The 27,364-nt window shown below is 41.5% G+C and overlaps 1 protein-coding gene across 1 annotated transcript in view; it reads left to right on the top strand.

The window, feature by feature from the left end:
• fer1l4 (fer-1 like family member 4) overlaps positions 1-27,364 on the top strand; it is an 88,059-nt gene that overhangs the window by 2,666 nt on the left and 58,029 nt on the right. The window contains 6 exon segments of the mRNA XM_079681568.1: positions 2,526-2,614; positions 2,840-2,939; positions 3,134-3,228; positions 25,317-25,361; positions 26,061-26,225; positions 26,397-26,457. Coding sequence (XP_079537694.1) covers positions 2,526-2,614; positions 2,840-2,939; positions 3,134-3,228; positions 25,317-25,361; positions 26,061-26,225; positions 26,397-26,457 — 555 coding nt within the window.

Genomic DNA, 27,364 nt, shown 5'->3' on the forward strand with positions numbered 1-27,364 from the left:
ACACACAAACACACAGACACACACAGACACACACACACACACACACACACACACACACACACACACACACACACACACACACACACACACACACACACACACACACACACACACACACACACACACACACACACACACACACACACACACACACACACACACACACTCACAGACATACACTGCCCCTCCTTCATCACACACACAACTAAATATGTGATTCTTTTTTATTGCACTTTGCTGTGCCCAATGAGGCTACTGAAGAAATACAACAACCACAACCAAAAACTCCCTTTTTACCTGACAATGTTTTGCAGGAATGAAGAGTGTAATTTTAATTATTACATGGATTAGATTTGATAGATTGGAGTCACATTATGTTCAGACGTTCATGTACTCCAGTGGATGTATCACTATGTACACACATGAAAATGAAGACATTTGCCTAAGAGTAAAAATGTGCTATGGATTGCAACTCCCTCCCACGATAATAAACACAGCCATTTGAGACTGAAAAAGGTCCTTTATGACAACCCTTCATTACTCCATGTATCATAGACTGTCAGTTGTTGGTTCGAAAGTAAGCACTGAAGTGAGATTTCACACAGACATTTTTAAATCTAGAAAATACGATGCACTGCATTATGGGAGTGTTGGACATGTTATGGATGCTGCTTGGAATTTCCAACTCAGATGAAATGGCGGATAGTTACAGCTGTACTGAGTAGTTTGAGCTTCGTTATATACTAATAAAGGACTGGCTTATCTAAAGCTAGTTGAGTAGCACTTGAAATGTTTTGGCTCTATGAAACCTGATGTACTTATATGATTCTGTTTTCTTCAAGTTTGTATCTTCCTGGTCGAATGTACTTATTGTAAGTCACTTTGGATAAAAGCGTCAGCTAAATGCAATGTAATGTAATGTAATTAACAGCGTTGACATTCAGATTGTAAATCCGATTGACACTGCACAGCTTTTTTTTGTTTTACATTTCTATTAATTCTGTAAAACCTGATATTTGTGTGCAATTGCAGATCCAATGAATCCCACCATCAACTATTGAGGACTTTGTTTGAGTTAATGGCTTGATTTTTGTTTGACTTTTTTCTTTTATTGGGGGATGATTTCATGAAATAGTGCCAGACATTCAACGCTTAGTATTTAAACCTCAATTGAAAAACATTCCGGAAAGCACTTTTGACAGAAACATATCTTGCAATATATATTAAATGGTTAGGGATTTTAGCACTATTTTCGTTGAATAAGACAGTAGATGAGAACTGGATGGGTAATACATGTTTTTCTATTTCTGCCACTACCACTGAGGCTCATGGGTATTGTAGTTATTGCAGCCATGTAGACCAAACATAACATATAGTTTACTTCTACGATTTAGCATCAAAGCACACCGTCTAAATATGATGTTTTTATAATAAATTAAACCACCTAACCTGACAATTAATCAATGAATAAATACAAAATAAACAATTTTGTACATTGACGTTGTTTTACCCTGAAAGTAAAAACATCTCAGGGTTCAAGCTTCCCAAGTGTTAATGATTGACATTTTTCATTGAAATAATAATAGTCGGACCATTTTTATGGTAGGGGGCAATTTGTCTGCATTGTGTATTTCTACTTATAATTAGTTTTTTCCCCTAATTAATTACATACTTTTATGCAAATAAAGTTTAACAGCATTGTGATCAGAAAAAAACTGTCTTGAGTTTGAGGTTCTTTTAACTTTGATCCTTTGGCTTTAGCAAAGAGAGAACATGTTTGTTGAAGTAAAGCCTCTTCCTGTTTGCCCTCAGGTCAGACAATGTAATGTTTTACAGTAACCTCCGTATGACGACAGCAGAGAGTTTCTGTATTTAGTTTTGCTTCTCTGCAGCTCCTGAGTCAGCCTGGTGTTTGTTCTTCAGGTGTTACCATCAGAGTGTGTGTGTGTGTGTGTGTGTGTGTGTGTGTGTGTGTGTGTGTGTGTGTGTGTGTGTGTGTGTGTGTGTGTGTGTGTGTGTGTGTGTGTGTGTGTGTGTGTGTGTGTGTGTGTGTGTGTGTGTGTGTGTGTGTGTGTGTGTGTGTGTGTGTGTGTGTGTGTGTGCCTAAAGCTAGAAAAACTGGAAAATATACAGCGTGAAGACAGAAATAGTCTCTTTCTTTTTGCTTGAGAAGTTTGCTTAATATTGATGTTTACATAGCAGCTACTGTATTATCACAGGGTTGGTGGTTAAAATTGTACATTTGGGTGAAATAAACCTATGCATTCTCTTGTATTGTAAAATTATAAGAAAATATATTTTTTAAAGTCATACATTTGACATTTAAAATTCTTGACAACTATTATTATAATTACCTATACGTTTTTTTTCTTGTACATTTGAAACTTTAGATTAGGATTTTTTTTTACGAGTGTATTTATAGGTCATGTAACCTTTTGCTGAAAAACGTTCATCTTAACAAAGAAAGTTAACTCTATTTTTGTGTGTGTGTTTTTGCGTGTGTGTGTGTGTTTTTGTGTGTACAGCATTTCCGTTGGCCTCACTATGGGAAAGAGATCAGGGATGAAGTTTTGTCCATCAGTGTGTACAACTGCAGTAAAGTTTTCTCCAACAGGTAAAACACACACACACACACACACACACACACACACACACACACACACACACACACACACACACACACACACACACACACACACACACACACACACACACACACACACACACACACACACACACACACACACAAACAGGCATGCGCACCAAAATAAATAAATACAACACAATGTTCATCTCGGTTACAGTGTGTGTGTGTGTGTGTGTGTGTGTGTGTGTGAAGATTGCTAGGTAAACTGGTCATCAGTCTCCAGCATGTCGTTAGCACGGGGAGGGTGTTGCTACGGGAACCACTCACTGACTCCAACTACAGCCTGACTGAGGTAAGACACACACACACACACACACACACACACACACACACACACACACACACACACACACACACACACACACACACACACACACACACACACACACACACACACACACACACACACACACACACACACACACACACACACACACACACACACATCAAGAGATTATTTGGGTTTTATTCATTCTCTCTCTGTAGATCTATATTGAGTTGGATATTCGGTACCATCCAGTTGAAGGAACAGCAGGAAGCTGGGAAGGACTTGACTTCATTAAAGTTGAAGACCAGGATGAGTAAGTTCTAGAGCAGGGGTACTCAAATACAAATCATAAAGGTCCAAAAAAATGTGTTCAATAACACAAAGGTCAGTTTATTACGGTCATTCAAACTTTTAAACAATTGCAACAACATTCTTAACACGAGGTTGCAAAAACAAAAATAATCTGTATGCAGCAGTTTTCATTGTTATTGTGTCTGTGCCTAATCCCTCACGGCCCGTCCACACACAGGCATGAAAAAAATCTTTCAAAGCTTCGCCCATTCACTTGAATGGGGTGACGTAGAAGATTTGTAATCTTCACCGAACTGCATTGTGGGGAGCGGAGCATGGCTTTGCAAGCATCGTGAGCATCAAAAGTTGAGCAATGTTCAACTTTTGATGCTCCCGATGCTTTCGAACCTGGCATCAGCCAATCAAATCCCGTTTATGCAAATCCCGCCAGTACAAGCGCTAGCCAATCAAACCGTGTGCAAACTGGGACAGCCAGACCGCAGTTCATTTCCTCATATTCCAAACGAGAAATTACGGTAGCAAATCACCCGGTTCTTTACGACCAGAACTATTTACCGGGATACAAACTGGAGGAACCAGGCATGGAGGGAGGTGGCAGAGACAGTGGGTGAAACTGGTAGGTTTTCGCCTGTTTGGGGAGTTTATATCCAGTTTACTTCGTTGTAACATTGCTATTGCTTTGTATGTCGGGGATGGGAGATTCATGTGATTGGTTGTTGGTCGCGTTGCACGCAAAAAATCGCCAAGCTTCAGACACGCCCAGCATCAAGATTTTTTTCATGCCTGTGTGTGGACGGGCCGTCAGAGTCGCAGTGTAAGAGCTGCAGTTATGAATAAAGGCAGCTGCACCCTCTTTCATTCAGCATTCCCATTATTGCTTTATAAATGTCTTCCCCCCTTCTGTGTCCACTGAGGTTCGTCAGGCCCAACACATCTTCAACAAACTCCCCCTTTGCCTCATCATAAAAACTCACAACTGAGCAATGTCAGTGGTGTCAGTGGGCTCATCCACAGCTAAGGAAATGCACTGTGCATTTTTTATTCCATCACAAAGCTGATTAATCAAATCATCAGCCAGTGTTTATGTTCTTCTGGTTGCTGTGGAATCTGAGAGGGGGATTTGCTTGATTTGACCTGTTATTTCCTCTTTTTGTTTGCCTTCAAACATGGTCTGCCACTCTCCATCACTTCAGTCATGCATTCTTTTATACTTCAGTTATTATCCAGTGGAATGCCCTTACCTACTGGCCTAGTTAAATCAAAGTGGTTACTTTTTTGGCTGGGCAGTGAAGTTTTACACACCGTCTTATTTGACTTTCTCAGGACTTAAAACTGTTTTTTGGGAGCAGACCCCGTCCCCCACAAAGAAAAAAATATATTTACACACGTAAGGTCATCATCTTAACAGTTTTGTATGCTCATCCGTGAGCAGAGCATCAAGTTGACATTACCATTTTGTTCAGCAAAACGCCTTACAAAATTAGTAAGATCAACATCTTTAGTGCGTTTTGATTCAATGCTGAGTACAACCAAACTTGACAGTCTCTTCTCTGTCATACACAAGTTATTGAGCCGTTTCCGCTCTACATCCTGAACTCCTCCCTTCGATGCAATGCACTTCCGTTTTGGCGGACTGGGTTTGTTTTGCTAGCTAGCTCCGTTGTGCCGACAAAGCACTGATATCGCAGAGACAAAGAGGATATAACAATTACAACATGAAGAAAAGTGGTTCGGGAACTACGTGTGCGGTAGTTGGTTGCAATCACTCGAGAAAGCACCTGAACGAGTGGTTAGATAGAGAGTGCTACGACCACAAACCAGCACCCAGCACCCAGCCATGTTGTTCATTAAATACAGATAAACACAACAAATACTGCATGCATTGTATTTTTTAATATTATATATGAATATTTTCATAGTGATGTAATTGTGTGGGCTGCTTTTATATTTTAATTTGTAATACCTGTTAGGATTAAACTTGTGATCTTTCTTGTTGAAGCCATTTCTTTAGTTTCCTCTCAACAATTAATTCATTCAGTGTTATTTATGTACAGTATGAGCTTAATATGAATGATGAACTGTGTTAAAAGAAATTGTAGCACTCTAAGGAACATATGAAATGCAATAATGCAATAACAGTGCAATAATGAAATTAAATTACATCAAACTTTATTTTCACTCAAACAGTACAGGCACATATGATATATTGCACAGCATAAAGAGATCATGTAAATTGTGCATTATGTAAACAACAGACAACTGTTGGCTCCTGTGGGCATGACCTAAATAAGGCAGTTTATTTTGGTTTTATGCTGGGCCACGTCGTCATGTTATCCTCCCAGTTTTGCACTGAATTCGGGTGGGGGAGAGTAACGCCATCTCCAGTCAAAGAAGTAGAATCGTGTTCCCAAGCTAGCATCACTGTTAGCATCGAAATCGCTGTGTTTACACCAGTGCCCGTCTGACTGTTTACATCGGTTTACACCGACAGACGCTGTGCAAAAGACTTCCGGCGGAAATGAAGTGCATTTGTGTAGTGTCATGGCGCTACCCGTGTTTTGGCGCGTAAACTTGTCTATTGTAGACCGCAAATACCTCATTCCTTCCGTCTACTTTAGTCCAAATGCTTCTCGTTTTACGCTGTCCCCCCGTTCAAATGAAATCGCCGCCAATCATATTTCCACACTCGTGCCAGGGCCGGGGGAGGGGCTACAAGACCTGCGTCTTGTGCTGCATTCACTTGCACTCGGACATTAGAGATTTTCTCTCATAAATGTCCGATGAGCCACAACTTTTCTTTAAAAACAAAGCGGCAGCTTGGGTGGCAACTGCCACCCCTAAGCCACCCCGGTAGTTGAAACTATAGGCTACTAGCTACAGTACAGATGCATGCAACTAGATGAGCTGTTAACTCTCGCTCTGACTTTTCTTTTTTTAAACTCTCACTCCGACTCAGACAGGTTGAAAGAGACGACACACGCATTTTTCCCACCCGCATTCCGCGAAGACCCGCCCTACTGTGCCTCTGATTCGCAGACTGTTGGTGGGGGGAAAAAACGCTGACGGGATGCTGAATGTGTTTGGACCAATGCGTTGACAGACACACACAGACAGTGGAACAGTCGGAAATGCAGTTCGCTGTTTGCAGTGGACATAGCGGAGAATTTTGACTCGTTGTGTTGTGGCGATGTCTAGCAGATAATACATATGAAAAGTATAATTTGCTCAGAGTCCAGAGACAGTTGTGGTTGGGTCCGGATCCGGACCAGAGTCCGGACTTTGAGGATGCCTGTTCTAGAGAGTCTCTGGTTGTACTGTGGAGGAGGAAACCACAAACGGTTCAGTGGACAAATGTTAATTAAAATGTTAAAACTAAAATGCAATATCAACAATGACTCTTATTGGGGGGTCACGTGGACGAGACCAGGGCCCTTTCTCATTTCTCTAACTCCCCTCCTCGACTTCCCTCCTCGACTCCTATCCTCGAGACTTAGTCCCGCCCACAGGAGAAGCGAGCCGAGGAGGGGAACCGAGGAGAGAGGAGGGGAAGCAGCAGGCGGTTAGAGAAATGAGAACTCGTCTCCTCTGAGCGGTCATTTTAAAGAGACGTCCATTAATGACGACAGGAGGCACAGCAGCCCTCTGTCTGATGGACATGTGTTCATGACGACTTATATATTTACTTTTAATTTATTGACAGTGCGATATAATGAGACAATAACAGGCTACAGATGCGGACATATACACACACATATATTTATATAAATAAATATAAATATATCTCTGGTCACTGAAATGGGGAATTGAAATTACGGGCCAAAAGTTGTATTTACAAGTATTAAAAGTAAGCATATGATACCAAACTAAATTGATAAATTATATATTTATATAAAGATATACAATTTCAGAATCAAATCAGAGCACTCTCATAACGTAACACTATCAGAGACTGGATATAGCCTATCCCCCTCCCCCTCTCTGGTCGCTACACTGAGGACAATTAAAAGTATTAAAAGTAAGCAGAGGACACCAAACCAACTGAGACCTGTCTGTCCGCTGCATCTACGCACACACTGTACCACACACACCTACACACTGTACCACACACACCTACACCACACACACACACACACACACACACACCTACAGCTAACAGCCTAACAGCCGTTGTGTATTTTATTATGTGAAGCACTAAATGGTTTTAGAAAAATATCGACTCTTTGTTTGTAGATATCTACTAAACTAAAGCAAATAAAGAGAGTAGGCCTGTTATACTGAGTGATATATATTATACACATTGCTCTGCTTTTTGCACGGACCTCACAGCTGTTCTCTCTGTAAACATCGCGTCGCGATGAAAGCAGTTAATAAAATAATATCCAGGTGATGCATGCAGAGCTGTCATTGGCTGAGATAAGTCCGGCCGTGCGTCACGACTCTTTGAAACATCTCTGTTCCCGGAAATGCATCCACGAAGGAGCCGTGGAGGACTGTGGAGGACCCATCAGTGTATCCTCGGTTATAGCTCCTCCAGAGAGCCTCCTCAATGCTCGATCCTCGGTCCTCGAAGTGCATTTAGAGTAATGAGATGTCCTTCAACATGGCGCGCTGAAATTCATTTCCGGTTCACTACCGGAGGACCGAGGAGTCGAGGAGTCGAGGAGTCGAGGAGGGGGATTTGATGAAATGAGGGCCCAAGATGGCAGCTTAGCTGGGAGGCTCCCGACAACGACACATAAGAGGTTTCTCAATACTCTAATTTCCCCTCCTCGACTCCTCGACTCCTTGACTCCTCGACTCCTCGGTCCTCCGGTTGTGACCCGGAAATGGATTTCAGCGCACCATGTTGAAGGACATCTCATTTCTCTAAATGCACATCGAGGACCGAGCATCGAGCATCGAGCATCGAGGAGGCTCTCTGGAGGAGCTCTAACCGAGGAGACACTGATGGGTCCTCCACGGCTCCTCAACGGATGCATTTCCGGGAACGGTGGAAGCGTTACGCACAGCCGGACTTATCTCAGCCAATGACAGCTCTGCATGCATCCCCTGGATATTATTTTAGAAACCGCTTGAACGGTGACGCGATGTTTACAGTGAGAACAGCTGTGAGGTCCGTGCAGAAAGCAGAGCAGTGTGTAAAATATATATCACTCAGTATAACAGGCCCACATTACTCTCTGTATTTGTATGCTGTAGTTTAGTAGATAGTCTATCTACAAACAAAGAGTCGATATTTTTCTAAGACCATTTAGTGCTTCACATAATAAAATACACAACGGCTGTAGCCCGATTATGCTTTAGGAGCTGTAGGTGTGTGTGGTACAGTGTGTAGGTGTGTGTGTGGTACAGTGTGTAGGTGTGTGTGGTACAGTGTGTAGGTGTGTGTGTGGTACAGTGTGTAGGTGTGTGTGTGTGTGGTACAGTGTGTAGGTGTGTGTGTGTGTGGTACAGTGTGTAGGTGTGTGTGTGGTACAGTGTGTAGGTGTGTGTGTGGTACAATGCGTAGATGCGGCGGACAGACGGGTCTCAGTTGGTTTGGTATCATATGCTTACTTTTAATACTTGTAAATACAACTTTTGGCCCGTAATTTCAATTCCCCATTTCAGTGACCAGAGATATATTTATATTTATTTATATAAATATATGTGTGTGTATATGTCCGCATCTGTAGCCTATTATTGTCTCATTATATCGCACAGTCAATGAATTAAAAGTAAATATATAAGTCGTCATGAACACATCTGTCCATCAGACAGAGGGCTGCTGTGCCTCCTGTCATCATTGATGGACGTCTCTTTAAAATTACCGCTCAGAGGAGAGGAGTTCTCATTTCTCCAACCGCCTGCTGCTTCCCCTCCTCTCTCCTCGGTTCCCCTCCTCAGTCCTCCACTTGCATCTCCTGTGGGCGGGACTAAGTATTGAGGATAGGAGTCGAGGAAAGGAGTCGAGGAGGGGAAATTAGAGTATTGAGAAACCTCTATAGTTTAATACAAAATCCCTTCCTACTGTTGGGTCCAGAATTCCAGAAAAGACAGACAACTTCTAAGTTTAACTATTTTTTATTGTAAAGAGAGCAAAAGATATATATTACTTGGCCAAGGACTCTTCACGTCTTTGGGAATCACAGGCAGCAAAGCTGTAATCTGTAACCACCAAATCCGTCAAGAGCCTCGAACCTCGTGCGACAATACATTTTATTACACAGGGCGTTGCCCGTACATTTATGATTGGTCAAGACTAGCTGAAGAGATACCGCGGTTTAGACTATGTTCTCTTTGGTTGGTGCGCAGACTCAGATAGAGTCTCTTGGCAACACGATCCTCCAATCAGCATTCGGCCGGCCTGTGGAAGTCCCTTCCTACTCTGGCACCATCATACTAATTTGTTTTCTCTAACGTTTCTTCAGATATAGTGGGAAACCATAATGTTGCTTCCTAGCTTTGCGGGGGAGCGCGGCTCCCATACAAAGTGAAGGCCGGTGCGATGTGCTGTTCTGACTACCTCTTTGTGTTCTCTCAGTCTCTGCACTCGACCTTGCTACTTTCAATATTGCAAGCTAAACACTTTCTCATGTAACTTTTCCCTTCGTTCCTGTCCACCCCATCAAGACTTGGGGGGGTGATTGGGTCCATTTATTCCAAAGTCACAGCACATACAATGAGCACAATAAGCAAATAATGTAATAATAAGAATCAGTCTCCACAAATCCCTCCTTTCACACCTTTTAAGGTGTGAATCTAATCTACGTCTATTTTCTTTTTACTGCATCTCTGGTGTAATTTATGAATCTCTGCTGGTTATAGTATATTTCGGTCACCCCATTCACATCCTTGTTGATTGTGGGACAGCGGAATATTACTTCAATACCTGCTGATATTTGGTTTCTATCTTTAAACTCATCAGGAGGCACCCTCATGCTGTCTTTAGTTAAAAACTCCCTCCTGGGACCATTTAGTTCTGCTGTCTGTGGGGCGTTCTGCGAGTATGGTTCATTTGAGATTGAGTTACAGCCCTTTGATTGATCATAAGATATTCTAGTACCATTTCATACTTTCACATCTCAAACACATGCTCTTTCATTTACACTTTTCGCTTTAAATCTCACATTCTCTTCATCTTAATTTTTTGTTTAAACCACTTCTTTTCTTATCTCTGTAAATTATAAATGGTGTGCTTATTATTTCTACTGTTAATGTTTTCTAAATTAATTATACCTCCTAATTGTCCAGTGCAGCTTCAGAGTCTTAATACTTGCACTGTGCCAACAAAATTAAACTTCAACATCTTTAGGTGAACTAAATCACATATTTCAATAGCTCTGAATTTCTGATGAGCATCTGTGTTATTCTTAAATCAAATCCTTGAAATCCTATTTAAAATCTAAATATAATAATAAACTGCTAATGTTTCTGGTAAAGAAACACACTCATGTTATGGATTCAAAAACAACTAAAATCATGATACTGTCAAAGTGAATGATTGCATCTGGTAATACTGCTTCTACCTGTCAGTGCTGAGATATTATCAAGCTGAGAAAATGAATACAGAATTCCAACATACTGTCATCAAATGTCTTTCTATTATGAATTTAAATTGCCTTTTTGAAACTAGTCTTGTTGTTAATTTCTATCCCCATAATGACCCAAACAATAAAGTCTATGGCTTTTACTTCTAATTATTTACCAGGCTCGAGAAAGGATGTTGTCTCATTAAATTACTATGTTTTAGCTTAACTTAACTGTAATATATTCGTTCTACATTTTTAAAACCCCACTTACTCTAATATCTCTTAAAATATCCACATTACAAAATTGTTTCATCATCACAGGTCAACTTCTTTGGTATTCCCATTCTGGACTTACATCTCTCACAGTAGCCCCTTGGCCACTGATTCTGCCTCTGTGTTACCTGTTATAATTCAATCAATATTTAGAAAGATGTCAACATTCATCAAACAGTATCCTATAGACATGGAGCAGGTTCATTCTAAAACTGTCAATCAATGGTCAGATTGAACATCCGAGTTGGGGCGGCAGGTTTCTTTCAGTCCCTAAATGAAAAATGTAGATTGTGAATTTTACAGCCATGTTGATATAATACATTATACACACACTCCCCCTTTTTACACATGAACTCATGTGTAACATAATCCTGTATGGGAAGAAAACCTTCAGGTAACCATTGATTATAAGAAAATACCAAACATTATTCACAAATTTACATCCATTATTTTTCCACTGTAAACACTCCAGTGAAAAGAAGTGTTTCTCTCCATCTTTCAGTCCTAAAAGAAACAGAATCTTCACATTTTAGTTTGAGCTTCACATTTTGCAAACTGCCACTGCCTGTTGGAGTAACATATCATCAAGTAGATTAGAAACGGGTTACATGTGCGGTTTTCCAATTTTGTGGAATTTTAGGAAACCTCTCATTTCCCGCAGAGCCCCAGAATAATGTGTTAGTCCAAAAACATGCTTGTTAGTTATTGTTTTAAATCATGCAGTTACACTGATCACATGCAGACATACATTCACACTCACACTTTCAGGTTGTAAAGTCAAGTTTGGTCAGGTTCACCCCAGAGTCAGTCAGTGACAGTGCTTTTCTCAAGTAACACTGTCAGTCAGGGTCAAAGGCCATTAGGTCTCAGTCTTTTGGGCCATGTGTCGTGTCTGCAGAGACTTTGATATTTCAGCATAGGCCAGTATCCTTTGTCTACAAAAATATGTCATATATCGAGCGCCATCATTTATTAATTCACGATTACAACTATAATTTTCAAGATATCTCTAACTTTTCATTGGGACAGCTGTTTCCCACATTTCCTGAAATTTGTTAGCCAAAAAACTTCAAAAAACTTCCTTATACTACTACTACTGCAGTTTATTAACACCTAATCTATATTAAAATGTCTAATAGATCTATTTCAGAAACTTGTGCATATAATTATTTTCTTGAGTCAAAACATTATTAGGATCTGTAAAGCCATGTATTTCATAACTCATTATATTAATTTATCTTCAATTCTGCTCTACTTAAAGAAAAACGTTTAACCTCCCTAACAGTGCGTGGAACCTTGGGTGTATCAACATGTAACAATCACTCACTCCTTTATCAAGGATTTAAAAACAGAAGTAATTTCATCAATGGTTTGTAGTTGAATTTAGGAATTATCATTTAAGGTAGGTATGTTTTTACTTTTTAACATCTATAAATGACAGGTCATTACCAATTAAATGGATGACCATTAGGAGGTGGTGACGCTTGTCTTTTAAACTCATAATCTGGTGCTGTGCGCTCCCTGTGAAACTGCAAGTAAGATTTAAAAACCACTGCAGGGTGGGTTGAGTGACCCCTTCTCCCTATTGGTTGTCAATAATATGCACCTTTACAATGGGTGATCCAAGGCCCCACATTTGTTTACTCCCAATTATATTGCTTTTTCAAAATTAAATTAGCTGTTTTTAATTTTAATTTAATTTAAACTCTACATTTTGGACGACAAAACAGTTATTTCCCCATAAAAAGTTCTCCTGTAGTAATATATGCTACAATGGTGAAACCAATACCTCAAATTGAAAACATGACCCTTCAACATGACCTATATAAATAAATATTTGTCTGATTTTATTGAGTGGTTACTAAAACTCTCCCTTTAAACTGTAGATTAATACTGTAACAAATTAAATCTCTACCAAATTCACACATGAATAAAAACTCTAAAAGAATAATTTGTAAACATGATGAAAAGATTGAAGAATCTTTTCTACTCTGTACTCCTAACTCAAACACCCACTGCTTAAAGTGTATTGAATATTTCCATAATGTCTCCCCCTATATCCCACAGTACCTTCAGTATGTTTAGGATTATTTCCTAATTTTACTTGAATAGTTTCCTCTTTACTGCTATTTTTAATTTACCAATTGATTAATTCATGGGTAATACATATTTTTATCTTTACTTATTTATCAAGTAAATTCAATTTCTTTAAATTTGGTTATTTTTATGTGCGTTTATGAATAAGTGTGTTTATGTGCAAACTCACTCATTCCGGTTCCCTTCCCGTCTCCTCTGGTTTATCTCGAGCCGTGACCCCGGCCTCCTCACATTCTGCTCGACCAACTCCTCTGATTCTGACTTCTCCCCCTTTGTCCATCAGCTCTTGAATCCATCCGCTGTAACTCTTTAATGCAGCCATCTGCCCAGTTTCATCTGCAGCCCCCATCATGCCACTGTTCTTGTACTGCTTTGAATTTCATCTTCTCCTTTACAGTCTCTTTGCTGTTTTATGGAGCTTTGGTTCTGGATGCCACAGGTGGAGATAGTTCTGGATGCAGTTCTGGATGCAGTCTTGTTGTTGTGGGTTCAGCTCTGGTTCTCTGTCTGTTCGATGGAGAACGAGCAGTCTCCTGCTTGAGTTAGGTCTTTGTTTGCTCAGGCGGGTCGGGGTCTTAGCCGTCTGACAGGCAGAGAGAGAGAGTCCAGGTCTCGGGACGCATTACCTATAGAAATTCCGGCACACTGAGGTTAAATAAATCCCATCCTTTCCACTCTGTCTTTTTCTAATCATACTATCTGCCTTGGTTGTTAAATGCCATCTTAACAACAAAATGAATGTCTCCTAATGATATTACAGAACTCCTCTAAAAAAAATATTTCAACCATTTGTAACATATTTACTCAAAACAACTCTTTCAGTAAACCATTTTCTCCTATAAAATGAAATACTCACATATTTCAAGCTCCATATATTTCACATAAGAAGAAAATCCCCACATATTTTCCAATATTTTAAATCCTACTGTTACTTAGAACAACAGTAAAAACCAGCAGAGAGCATACTAACAGATCACAACAATGTACATCGACTCAATATATTTTATTACACAGGGCGTTGCCCGTACATTTATGATTGGTCAAGACTAGCTGAAGAGATACCGCGGTTTAGACTTGGTTCTCTTTGGTTGGTGCGCAGACTCAGAGTCTCTTGGCAACACGATCCTCCAATCAGCATTCGGCCGGCCTGTGGAAGTCCCTCCCTACTCTCGCACCATCATACTAATTTGTTTTCTCGAATGTTTCTTCAGATATAGTAGGAAACCATAATGTTGCTTCCTAGCTTTGGGGGGGAGCGCGGCTCCCATACAAAGTGAAGGCCGGTGAGATGTGCTGTTCTGACTACCTCTTTGTGTTCTCTCAGTCTCTGCACTCGACCTTGCTACTTTCAATATTGCAAGCTAAACACTTTCTCATGTAACTTTTCCCTTCGTTCCTGTCCATCCAACATGGGGGGGTGATTGGGTCCATTTATTCCAAAGTCACAGCACATACAATGAGCACAATAATGTAATAATAAGAATCAGTCTTGTAATGTTATATAAAAATAGACTCCACACTACACGGCAAAATATTTTAACACAATATCAGCTTTGATATGTCAAATCCTCCTGCGACCAAGGCTTGCGATATTTTCACTCGAGGACGAAGTCGGTCGATTAAAATAGCACCGCCAAGTCCACGGAGCGACTCAGAAGATAGCAACATGGCTAACATAGTTTTGAGCGAAAATCACTGCGGGCGGACTTCGGAACAAAGTTGGACAACATTGACACACATCTGACGGTCGTGGCAACCTCAATGGTTGCATTGGAGAGTAAAGTAACATAATTAAAACGGGATGTTTCTTCTAATTCAACCCGTATTAACGAGGCCGAAGGCCGCATAAACCACGCAGAGAAGACGCTTGAATAAACAGAGGCCACACTTGACTCCGTTAACAAACGTACCGCTTACTTTGAGTCAAAGACAGACAACCTTGAGAACCGGGGCAGAAGAAAGAATCTGCGGCTGTTTGGTATACGAGAAGGAGCCGAGGGCCAACAAACACTCCTCAACTTCGTTAACGACATGCTGACACGATGGCTGGAGCTGACACCTGACAAGGCTCTCACTCTGGAGCGGCTTCATCGCACGCTAGCGTCGGGGAAACCCAACCAACACAGAGCGGTCATCGTCCGCTTCTTAAAGTTTCAGGAGAAGGAGTTTGTCTACCGTGAATCAAGACGTCGAGACATCATACATAACGGGAATTTAACGCCGTTACAAAGTTGTTTGTTGACATCAACGCCTTCCGTGGATTCCAACACAACCCCTTCAAACTCAGAGTTCTACACAACGGCAAGATTCCTCTCTTCACAACGCCACAAGAAGCCGAAAAGTTCTACAAAAGCATCAAACAATAGCCTCTGGTGTGTGTTGTGTGGGAATCACATGGCCACAATGAGCTTGTGTGAGGAAGCGCACACACTCCCTCACTAACATGTTGGTCTTAACTATTTGTTTGATAAGAAAGGTAGTACATGTTTTTTCAGAGTTGTCTTTATTTCAGTTAAAGTTATAAAAACAGTTTACATAGACAAACTAATAAAATGCATTTAAATTAATTTGTCAGTCTGTAAAACACACAAGCACCAAGTAATCACCATTTCCTTTGTTCAGACCTGGAGGCCATCTTGTCCCAGTGCTCGAAGGGGGAGCACGCCTCCAAAGTACTCCTTATATGTGCCGTATGAGTAGGTGGAGTCTTGGAAGCGATTGGTCAGGAAATGTATGATTTGATGAGTGTCAATTAGGTTAAAAACTATCCGTTTTAAGCAGACCTTGTTGTTTTTGAAGGTATAATCTTTATGTTGATGCAATAATGAATTTACTTAAGCCTTTAGGGTTTTATTAAGTGTAGACAACAGTGTTTAATTTTGTATTTAACCCTTCACTCCTGGTGAATGCAGCACCAGGCATGCAGTTTGTGTTTGCTGTTGAATAATGTGGAAGGCTAAGAATAAAACGCCTGTTTATTTTTTGCAAGAAGACCCTCTCTCCACGTATCGTTCTTTCACCTGCACCTCACATCGTAGCAATTGGTGGCAGTGGTGGGATATTTAAACACCTGTGAGGAGTCTTTGAGGACAGAGTGACTAAATGAGAGGTGGATGTGGAAGAGGTCGTCAGGCAAGGGCCCCAGCCTTGCCAGACATGGAGGAAGAAAAAAGACGAGGGACAATGGAAGAAGAATCGCCACTTGAGGGAGCCGTGGCAGCTGAAAGTGAAGAAGATGAGGAAGAGCTGGTGGTTCGCCCCAAAGTGTTTACAGCCCATACTGGGGGTGAGGAACTCTCTACAGTAAGCTTTGTGGAAGAAATTAGAGAGTTTGTGCACAGGTCTAAGCAGACTGAGGCAATACTTTTTGAACAGATTAAAAAATTAAGAAGTGACATGGTTTCAAAGTCAAGGCAGGACTCAGAAGTATACTATGACCCTGTTCAACAGTATCCCTATGCAATGCGTGCTGATAATCCAAGGCTACAAGCTGAAACCTCAACACACCTGCTAAAAGCTGAGCCACATGGAAAATTCAATCCACTTCAAACTAGCAGGCCTGTCTCCTTATCCGATTGGCCTGTCCAGCCTCTGCGGAATATTGATCCACCAGTCCGGACAGAAAGGCCCTATGTAAGTGAGCCGAGGATACCTGACTTCAAAGAAGGTGAAGACCCAGAACGTTTTTTTGTTCGGTTTGAATGGATGGCCAGAACATGGGGGTGGCAGCCATTTGAGTGGGCATCCAGAGTAGTATCCTTGTTGACAGGAAGAGCTCTTGAGGCCTATGCTGGAATGGATGAGGAACAGTCAGAGTAATATGAAGCAGTTAAAGCAGCAGTGTTAATGAAGTTTAATGTGACTGAAGAGACTTACAGACAGCGGTTCCGGAGCACCATTTTGCCAGCGGGAGAGACTGTGAGAGAAACCTACAACCGTATTAAGGGGCATTACAAAAGATGGATGAGACCGAACAGCCATACTAAGGAGGAGATTGGAGAGACTATCGTTTTGGAGCAGTACCTCCGTGTGCTTCAACCAGTCGTCCGCACCTGGGTCAAGGAGCACAATCCCCAGACTGGGGAAGAGGCGGCAGATCTAGCAGAACGGTATGCAGCGGCCCACAGGGAACCTTCAAAGAAAAGAGTGACTGTTGGGAAGCCAAGCTATGGGGAGGGCAAACCTCACACTTGGCCAGCTGTTGAGAGCATGGGCACTGGGGTTGGTAAGAAACCTGCATATCCAAACTTAAAAACGAACTTTATATGTTACTACTGTCAGCAACCTGGTCACAAGGCTTCATTGTGTCCATTAAGAAAGTCTAAGTCGGTTGAGATGTGTTCGGTACCTAGTGCAGAAAGTGTTGACCCTGCTAATGTTACTGATAGTGGAATTGTTCCACATAGACATGTAGTAGAGGTCACTGTAAATCAGGGGTGGGGAACCTTTTTTCTCTCAAGGGCCATTTCAATTTTTACAACATCCTTCGAGGGCCGTACAAATTATTGAACTCAACGTCTGCTTAAAAAACTCAAATCACAGCCCATTCATTTCGCGTTTCTTTCATGCTGTGCAAAGAAAAAGCAACCTCTTAATCCAGATATTTGACCATGACCCGCGCATTCATGCACCGTGGCATGACCACCAAAACAGAAAGATATGGACACAAGATGTGTGCAAATGTATTTAGTTTCATATCCATGTGGACATGATTTAAGTGTGGGGGGTGGGATCTAACCTCATCTAGGGGGGTTTGGGTGCATGCACCACCAGGAAGATTTATTTTAAATGTTGAAGTTAAAAGCATCAATTTGGTGCACTTTGAGAGCAACATGAAGAGATCTATGGATACATCTCTCAACACCCATATGAAACAGAACAGTAAGCAGATTTTTTTCTTTATGGATATTTTACAAATCACTTCCCTTTTAAACTGTATTCTTGTTTATTAATAACAACTTTTTTTTACTGTCATATTAGTATTGTATACCTGTTTACTTTATTCTCTTATTTTTCTATAACTATAATGATCATATAAAGATGTGCCTTTACCTCACTGGTTGGAGAAAAAGCTTCTTATATTCGTTAGCATAGCTAGCTAACCAGATCCTAATAACAACAACGTTATTGACTGTATGATCAGTATGACAGATGAACAGATCGCCACTGGGCTTTCAACTAAAGACACAGCCACGCAAAAACTGTGGCATGTGTACGGCTCCTTATGGGTATTGCAATTTGTGAAGTCCCGGCCCGGAGCCGCGTTCTGGTGCTCTCCGTTAGAACTACGCTCATGTCAGACGAGACATATACCACGTGATGACACGTTAGGCTCGTGTTTTGTTCAAGGACCCTGACCTTGGCCAGGAAAAACAAGCTTGTTTAATTATTTTGCGGTCTAGATTTCTTGAATTTTTTTCTTTTTTGCGTGTGTTTATAAATTACCTCGAGGGCCGTACCAAATGGTCTCGAGGGCCGTATACGGCCCGGAGGCCGGAGGTTCCCCATCCCTGCTGTAAATGGTCAAGCAGTGAAAGACCTAGCTGACACTGGTAGTTCACAAACCTTGGTGAAGTCCAGCTTACTTAGCAATGCAATAACTGATTTTGATGGCAGGGTAAATATCACATGTGTTCATGGTTGTAGCTCCTACCAAACTTTCAAACAGAGCCCCTCTACAACCATTACCAATAATGAGTGTACCTTATAAAAGAATAGCCATGGATATAATTGGTCCTCTGCCAAAAAGTAGCAAGGGTCACAGGTTTGCCCTGGTTATTTGTTACTACGCCACCCAAATCCAGATGTCTATCCATTGCGTTCCATTCAGGTCAAACATATAGTGCGGTGTTTAGTAGAGCTATTCTCTAGAGTTGGCATCCCTAAAGAGATCTTAACAGATCAAGGTACAAACTTTATGTCCCATCTGATGAAGTCACTGTACTCGCAACTTTGGGTTAAAGGGATCAGAACGACTCCATACCACCCTGAAACTGATGGTCTGGTAGAACGTTTTAACGGTACACTGAAACAAATGTTGAGAAAATGTATTGATGATACTGGCAAAGATTGGGATAAATGGTTGCCGTTCCTTTTGTTTGCATACAGAGAAGTGCCACAGGCTTCAACTGGTTTCTCCCCTTTTGAGTTGTTATATGGCAGACAGGTCAGAGGCCCTTTGGACGTGCTGAAGAAGAACTGGGTGGCTAGTGAGGCAGTGGCAACAACAACCAACAGCATCATCTCTTACATTCTGCAGATGAGAGACAAACTGGACAGTTACAGAGAAACGGTCAAAGAACACATGCATGAAGCTCAACATAAGCAGAAGGTGTGGTACGACTACACCTTTAAAAGAATATCATGACAGAATAAACCAGAAGGCAGGTGGAGAACATGTTCTGATGATCCAAGATGTCCAGCTGGAAGAAGAGGATGCGTTGGAAACAGAGGAGGCTGACATGGTGCCGCACAGAGAGAAGTGTAAACCCCAGGTTCCTCCGGAGCATCTGAGTTTGGATCAGGGGCATCAACTGGGTGAGCTTAAAAAATCTTTCCCAGCATTGTTCTCAGAAAAACCTGGACGCACTGATGTGATAAAGCATAACATTATACTGAAGGACACTGAACATGTTCGCCTGAGGCCTTACAGAATTCCTGAAAGAATGATGGAACCACTTAGGAAGGAGGTGGAGTTGAGGTTGGACATGGGAGTCATTGAACCATCTAGAAATGAGTGGTCAAATCCTATAGTGCTTGTTCTTAAGAAAAACACCACTGAACCTCGATTCTGCTCGGACATGAGGAAGCTGAACAGCATTTCCTGTTTTGATTCATACCCTATGCCGCGTATTGACGAGCTACTGGAGAAGTTGGGGAAAGCTAAGTACATTACAGCTTTAGACCTCTGTAAAGGTTACTGGCAAGTGCCTCTTGAGCCAGCCTGCAAAGAGTATACAGCTTTTCAGATTCCAGGAATGGGTTTGTTTCATTACACTGTACTACCCTTTGGTCTTCATGGAGCGCCTGCAACCTTTCAAAGATTAATGGACATTGTTCTTAATGATTGCACCAGGTTTGCAGCAGCCTACCTAGATGATGTGTTAATCTACAGTGAATCCTGGGAAGAACATCTGCAGCATCTTAAAGCTGTGTTGGGCAAGATACAGGAAGCTGGGCTAACCCTGAATGCCAACAAGTGTTCCTGGGCTCAAGAGGAGGTGAAATACCTTGGATACCTGGTTGGACGTGGGCAAATACGACCACAAGTGGAGAAGGTAAAGGCCATACAGGTAATACCCGGACCCCAGAAAAAGAAGCAAGTGAGGTCCTTTTTAGGTCTGGTGGGGTGGTACAGAAGGTTTGTTCCCCACTTTGCTACATTAGCTGCCCCACTTACTGATCTAACAAAAAAATCTCCCACTAAAGTTGTGTGGAATGATGAGTGTGAAAATGCCTTCCAGGCATTAAAGAGGCAGATCTGTCAAGCTCCTGTGTTGCAGAGCCCGGACTTCATAAAACAATTTCTTGTGCAAGTTGATGCCTCTGGTTTTGGACTAGGAGCAGTGCTAGCCCAAGGAGAGCCTGGCGAAGAGAAGCCTATACTGTTCCTGAGTAAGAAACTGTTTGACCGGGAAAATAAGTACTCTACGGTGGAAAAAGAGGGACTGGCTATAAAGTGGGTTATAGATTCATTGAAGTATTACCTTATTGGAAGAGAGTTTGTGTTGCAGACAGACCACAGACCTTTGAAGTGGATGCAATCTAAGCATCAGATTGCAAGGATTCTACGTTGGTGCCTAGCCCTCCAGCCATACCAGTTCACCATGTAGTATTGTCCTGGTAAGAACAATCTTATAGCTGACTATCTTTCTCATTTGCCTGACCTGTGCAAGCCAGAGGGGGAGGAGGTGTGAAATGTGAGGAAGCGCACACACTCCCTCACTAACATGTTGGTCTTAACTATTTGTTTGATAAGAAAGGTAGTACATGTTTTTTCAGAGTTGTCTTTATTTCAGTTAAAGTTATAAAAACAGTTTACATAGACAAACTAATAAAATGCATTTAAATTAATTTGTCAGTCTGTAAAACACACAAGCACCAAGTAATCACCATTTCCTTTGTTCAGACCTGGAGGCCATCTTGTCCCAGTGCTCGAAGGGGGAGCACGCCTCCAAAGTACTCCTTATATGTGCCGTATGAGTAGGCGGAGTCTTGGACGCGATTGGTCAGGAAATGTATGATTTGATGAGTGTCAATTAGGTTAAAAACTATCCGTTTAAGCAGACCTTGTTGTTTTTGAAGGTATAATCTTTATGTTGATGCAATAACGAATTTACTTAAGCCTTTAGGGTTTTATTAAGTGTAGACAATAGTGTTTAATTTTGTATTTAACCCTTCACTCCGCTTTCGGAACCATGACCTGATTGGCCAGGTTGGAGTGGGAAGGGCAGTCTCCAATAAATGTGGTTGGGAAGAGAGGGGAAGGGGGCATTTTGTGTTTGTTCCTTGCTGGTGAATGCAGCACCAGGCATGCAGTTTGTGTTTGCTGTGGAATAATGTGGAAGGCTAAGAATAAAACGCCTGTTTATTTTTTGCAAGAAAACCCTCTCTCCACGTATCTTTCTTTCACCTGCACCTCACATCGTAACAGCTTGAGATTGCATCGGAAAATATCAGGCATTGTGAGTTGAGTTACAGTTGACAGTTCACAACATCAGAAGAGTTTTAAATATACTACATGAGAAACGTAACGCGAAGGACACAGCAATGCTTTCAGTGGATGCGTGTCAAGCAATTGATAGGATTGAATGGACTTATCTTTTTGAAGTACTTCCAAGATTCGGGTTTGGTGAAACCCTTCTGAAATGGATTCAACTGCTATAAACAAACCCATCCGTTGAGATCCTAACTAAAAACACTATCTTGGCACCCTTTAATTTAGAGAGATCTACCCGACAGGGTTGCCCTCTGTCTCCACTGCTATTTACATTAGCAATCGAACCTTTAGCTATGGCTGTTAGAGCACATACAGAATTATCAGGCATTACTCTTGGGGGGATAGAACATCGCATTTCTTTATACGCAGATGATATAATATTTTTCGTGACAAATATAAAACATAGTATTCCCAATTTAATGAGAGTAATAGAAGAATTTGGTGAATTTTCTGGATACAAAATGAATAACTCTAAATCAGTGTTGATGTTTCTGAATGACAAAGAGAGACACAGTCCCATAGTAGATACTCCATTTATGACAACAACTGACGGTTTCAGATGTGTGGGTGTTAAAATCACTCCGGAACTCAGACACATAATTTCAGCTAATTATGATCCCCTGGTAGACGGAGTGACTGAAAAACTAAGCCGCTGGTCCAACTTGCCTATATCTATGATCGGACGAATAAATATCATAAAAATGACCATCCTACCTCCATTTTTATATTATTTTCAAACGCTTCCATTGCCACTACCAAATATGTTCTACGAAAAGCTTAACAAATTATTTAGTCAAATTCATCTTGAACAACAGAAAAGCCAGACTCCGTCTTAAACTATTATACCTACCTTATGAGAGGGGGGTCTTCAATTCCCTAATCTTAAATGGTATTATATGGCTGCCCAACTAAACTCAGCTTCATATTATTTTTGTACAACAACACCCCCGACTTGGGTAAAGATAGAGCAGACATCAACTCCATATCCAGATCTGACATTACAAATATATCTTTACTCTTCAGATATTAAGACATTGAAGAAACGTACAAAAAACCCTTTTCTTAAGAATACGATCTCAGTTTGGTATGCTGCACACAAACATGTAGGCGACACACCTATGCTGTCTCAATTTACTCCTGTTTGGGGTAATGAGCAGTTTACACCTGGGAAAAGAGATGGCGGATTTAAATCATGGAATACAAAAGGCATTCAGAAAATGATGGATCTATATACAGACGGAGTTTTGCTTTCTTTTGATCAGCTATGATATCAAATCCCTAAAAAGCACTTTTTAAAAATATTTACAGTTAAAAAGTTACATGTCCATCCATCCATCCATCTTCTCCCGCTTATCCGTGGTCGGGTCGCGGAGGTAGCAGTTCCAGCAGAGAGCCCCAAACTTTCTTTTCCCTGGCCACATCAACCAGCTCTGACTGGGGGATCCCAAGGCGCTCCCAGGCCACAAAGAGATATAATCCCTCCACCTGGTCCTAGGTCTACCCCTCGGTCTATTCCCAGCTGGACGTGCCTGGAACACCTCCCTAGGGGAGGCGCCCAGGTGGCATCCTAACTAGGTGCCTTGCTGGGGCTCCTAACTAGGTGCCCGAACCACCTCAACTGGCTCCTTTCGACGTCACAACGATGCGGTAAAGCGACTGCAGTACCACTCCCGCTGCTCCGATTCTCCGGCCCATCTCACGCTCCATTGTTCCCTCACTCGAGAACAAGACCCCGAGATACTTGAACTCCTTCACTTGGGGTAAGGACTCATTCCCTACTTGGAGTGGACAGTCCATCGGTTTCCTGCTGAGAACCATGGCCTCAGATTTGGAGGCCGCTTCACACTCGGTTGCGAACCGATCCAGTGAGTGCTGAAGGTCGCAGACCGATGAAGCCATCAGAACCACATAATCTGCAAAAAGCAGTGGTGCAATCCTTAGTCCATCGAACTGCAGACCCCCTCCCCCACGACTACGCCTCGAAATCCGATCCATGTATATTACAAACAGGATTGGTGAAAAAGCGCAGCCCTGGCGGAGGCCAGCCCTCACCTGAAATGGGTCCGACTTACTGCCGAGGACCCGGACACAGCTCTCGCTTTGGGAGTACAGAGATTGGATGGCCCTGAGTAGAGACCCCCTCACCCCATACTCCTGCAGCACCTCCCATAGTAACTCCCTGGGAACCCGGTCATACGCCTTCTCCAAGTCTACAAAACACATGTAGACCGGATAAGCGTACTCCCAGGCCTCCTCCAGGATCCTTGCGAGAGTAAAAAGCTGATCCGTCGTTCCACGACCAGGACGGAATCCGCATTGTTCCTCCTCAATGTGAGGTTCGACAATCGGCCTGACCCTCATTTTCAGTACCTTAGAGTAAACTTTCCCAAGTTACATGTCATCAAAACATAAACCGATAACGTATTTACCACCTTTATCGAAACTTGAGGAAATAACACTTGCAAATTTGGAAGGAAAGGGCCTAGTATCTAAATTCTACAACATGATGGTTGCATTTGACACTGAATCAGCATTAGATAAATTAAGTGCATGGAAAACGGATATAAAAGAGAATATTGATGAGGAAGATTGGAATGCTGCTTGCTTAAAAGCACAAAGTCAGACAATAAATACTAGGTTCAAATTACTTCAGTATAAATAGTTAATGAGAATGCACATAACTCCTGTCAAACTTCATCATATGTCTGCCAATATTCCAGATGTCTGCCGATATTCCAGATGTCTGCTCTAAGTGTTTGGATGAGAAAGGAACTTTATTTCATTGTCTTTGGGATGTCCACAATTTCAAATCTTCTGGAAGGATGTTATTAGGTGTCTGTCAGAGATGTTTAACATTAATGTCCCTTTGAATGTCAAACTTTGTGTACTTGGAATATATCCAAAGAACTTCAAACAGACTTCAAAACAAACCAAGCTTCTGGATTGTGGCCTTCTCCAAGCCAGGAGGGCTATCGCTTTATGTTGGAAATGTACGGATGCCCCCTCACTGAGGATTTGGTTGAAGGAACTTTCTGGAAGTGTGGGTCTAGAAAGACTGACTTACATCGCTAAGGGCAAGCGGAAGGACTTTGTTCAGCTCTGGGAGCCATATATGCTTATTATGAGGGACGGGAATGTGGACTGCCTTTGAAAAGAAACTGTGAAATTATTTATGTTTTATTTATTTTATTTGTAGGCCTATGCTTTTAATACTGGTGCAATGTGAGGGTGTGTGTATGCGTGTATGTGTTTGTGATGTACTTTGTTGTTCAATAAGAAAATACCAATGAACATATTGTGAAAAAAAACAATGAATTTTATTTGTACAATCATTATTTTGATCACACTAAGAGTACACATCTATATTTTTACGTTATTCATATGCATGTGTATTGTATACAACATTTATGTTTTAAAGTATTTGAACTATTTGAAAATGAAAACAGCAATTACTTTGATTTATTTTGTTCTTCATTCCTTCATCCTCAGATCAGCTCTGGTCTTCAGGAATGTAGGATTTACTGACCCTGAAAGGTAAGAATTCACACAACTTACACATTAATTCTCTTATGCTGGATAATAGTGGTGCAGGAATGAGTCTTCAAACATTTCACCACATCCGGATCCCTTTTAAACGTGTTTTTGTTAAGACAGCTGAAATAAGGTCTGTTGTTGACACAAGCTAAAGATATTTGAACGTTATTAAAGTTTAGTTATATATGTCAGTAAATACCCCAAAGTCTGAAGCTCATATGTGTCATAAGAACATTGGTTGCTAACAATTGACTAAATAAGACTGCAAACTTCATCACACCAAACATTAGCCACCTTTAGCTTTGTGGTGGTGATACGCAGCCATGTGACTGTGATATAGTTAGTTTATAGGCTAACATTAACTGTTAGCCTATAACATTAGCTGTGCATTTTAAAGCACTTATGCTTTAAAATGTATATAAGTGTTGTTATCTGGAGATTATCCTGCTGATCAAAACATAAGTATCTTTTTGTCAGAAATATCAGACATTGCGAAGCATCAGGTGTACTTTGAAACACAATCATCATCATCATCATCATCATCATCATCATCATCATCATCATCATCATCATCATCATCATCATCATCTGAAACCAATTACTCTTCCACACCTCTACTACTGATGTAAGAATAAAAATAAGTCATTTTAGGGAAACGATTCATTCCTCTCTCTCTCTCTCTCTCTCTCTCTCTGTCAGTCAGCTGACTGTCGCTCGCCCAGGCCTGCTGGAAAGAGAGGCTCGACGTTTGGGAAGGAGCCTTGTCCGAACAGGGAATGAAGATGAAGACGATGATGAAGATGATGAAGATGATGACATTATGGACTTGGATGCTTCTGACATCATCTTCACTCCTCTGCTGAGGTCAGACTACACTACTGTCTGTCTAATTACCGTTCTGTCAACTCAAGAGCTGCTGTCAACAGTGTGTGTGTGTGTGTGTGTGTGTGTGTGTGTGTGTGTGTGTGTGTGTGTGTGTGTGTGTGTGTGTGTGTGTGTGTGTGTGTGTGTGTGTGTGTGTGCGTGTGTGCGTAGTCGTTGCAGACCGATGTCCAGAAATGTTGCTGCGGCGACGCCTAGAGTCCAGGGATTCCAGGTGAGTTCATTTATCCATGTTTGAGCGCTTATCTTGAGCCGTGTTAGAAGAACAAGAACAAGAACAAAAACGAAAAAGAAGAACACTTTTTTTCGTCTACTTTTTGTGTAAGCAGACATTTAAACCATTAAACACATCATATGTCACATCACATTTAAACACAATAGAAAATACATTAAAAAGAAAGCAGGTACTCAATGGGGAGAGCTAAATCTATGTTGAATACATATTTAAAATATATAAAATGCTGCATCTGAGCAAGCTGGCTCCAAAATATTGCTGTTTTTGTCATGGTAATAGCACAGTGGGGGGTTGTTAGTTTACATGGTCCACCTCCTGGCCAGTGTTTCCGTGGCAACAGACTAATCAAGGTGACCCAGACATCATTCTCTGCAGCCACAGCCCCAAGAAACTGCTGGAGGATCCTGAGCTGATACATCAAGCATGTCCTGATGTGCCCCAGAGACACTACAAAATAAGTGGCTATTATATCTATCTTCACGTGAGGGGTACGAGTGGTTGAGAATCTGCAGAGAATCCCCACCTGAATCAGCAACTGCTCTCAGACTAACAGAGCTTGATATTGAGTTTCAGCTCATTTCTTCGCTTCCCAGCTGTCTATATACCATGCTCAGTGGCGTAACTATCGACGGTGTAGCCGGTGCAACACACCGGGGCCCAGAGCCGGCCAGGGGCCCATTAAAAAAAAAAAAAACTTTAATATATTTTTAAGCCGGTTCCCGCAGTCTTCAAAGTAACCAAGCAACCTAAATAAATGTGTAATTTGTCCAATGACCGTGCTCCCTTTCATGTCATGTGATACCTTTGCGTGATGAGCGAACCGTTTAATCAACCTGTACTGTACTGTACTGTAGCTAGCAGCAGCAAGTTCGGCAGCATTATAAAA

The sequence above is a fragment of the Notothenia rossii genome (assembly GCF_949606895.1).
Source record: "Notothenia rossii genome assembly, chromosome: 5".
Lineage (NCBI taxonomy): Eukaryota > Metazoa > Chordata > Actinopteri > Perciformes > Nototheniidae > Notothenia > Notothenia rossii.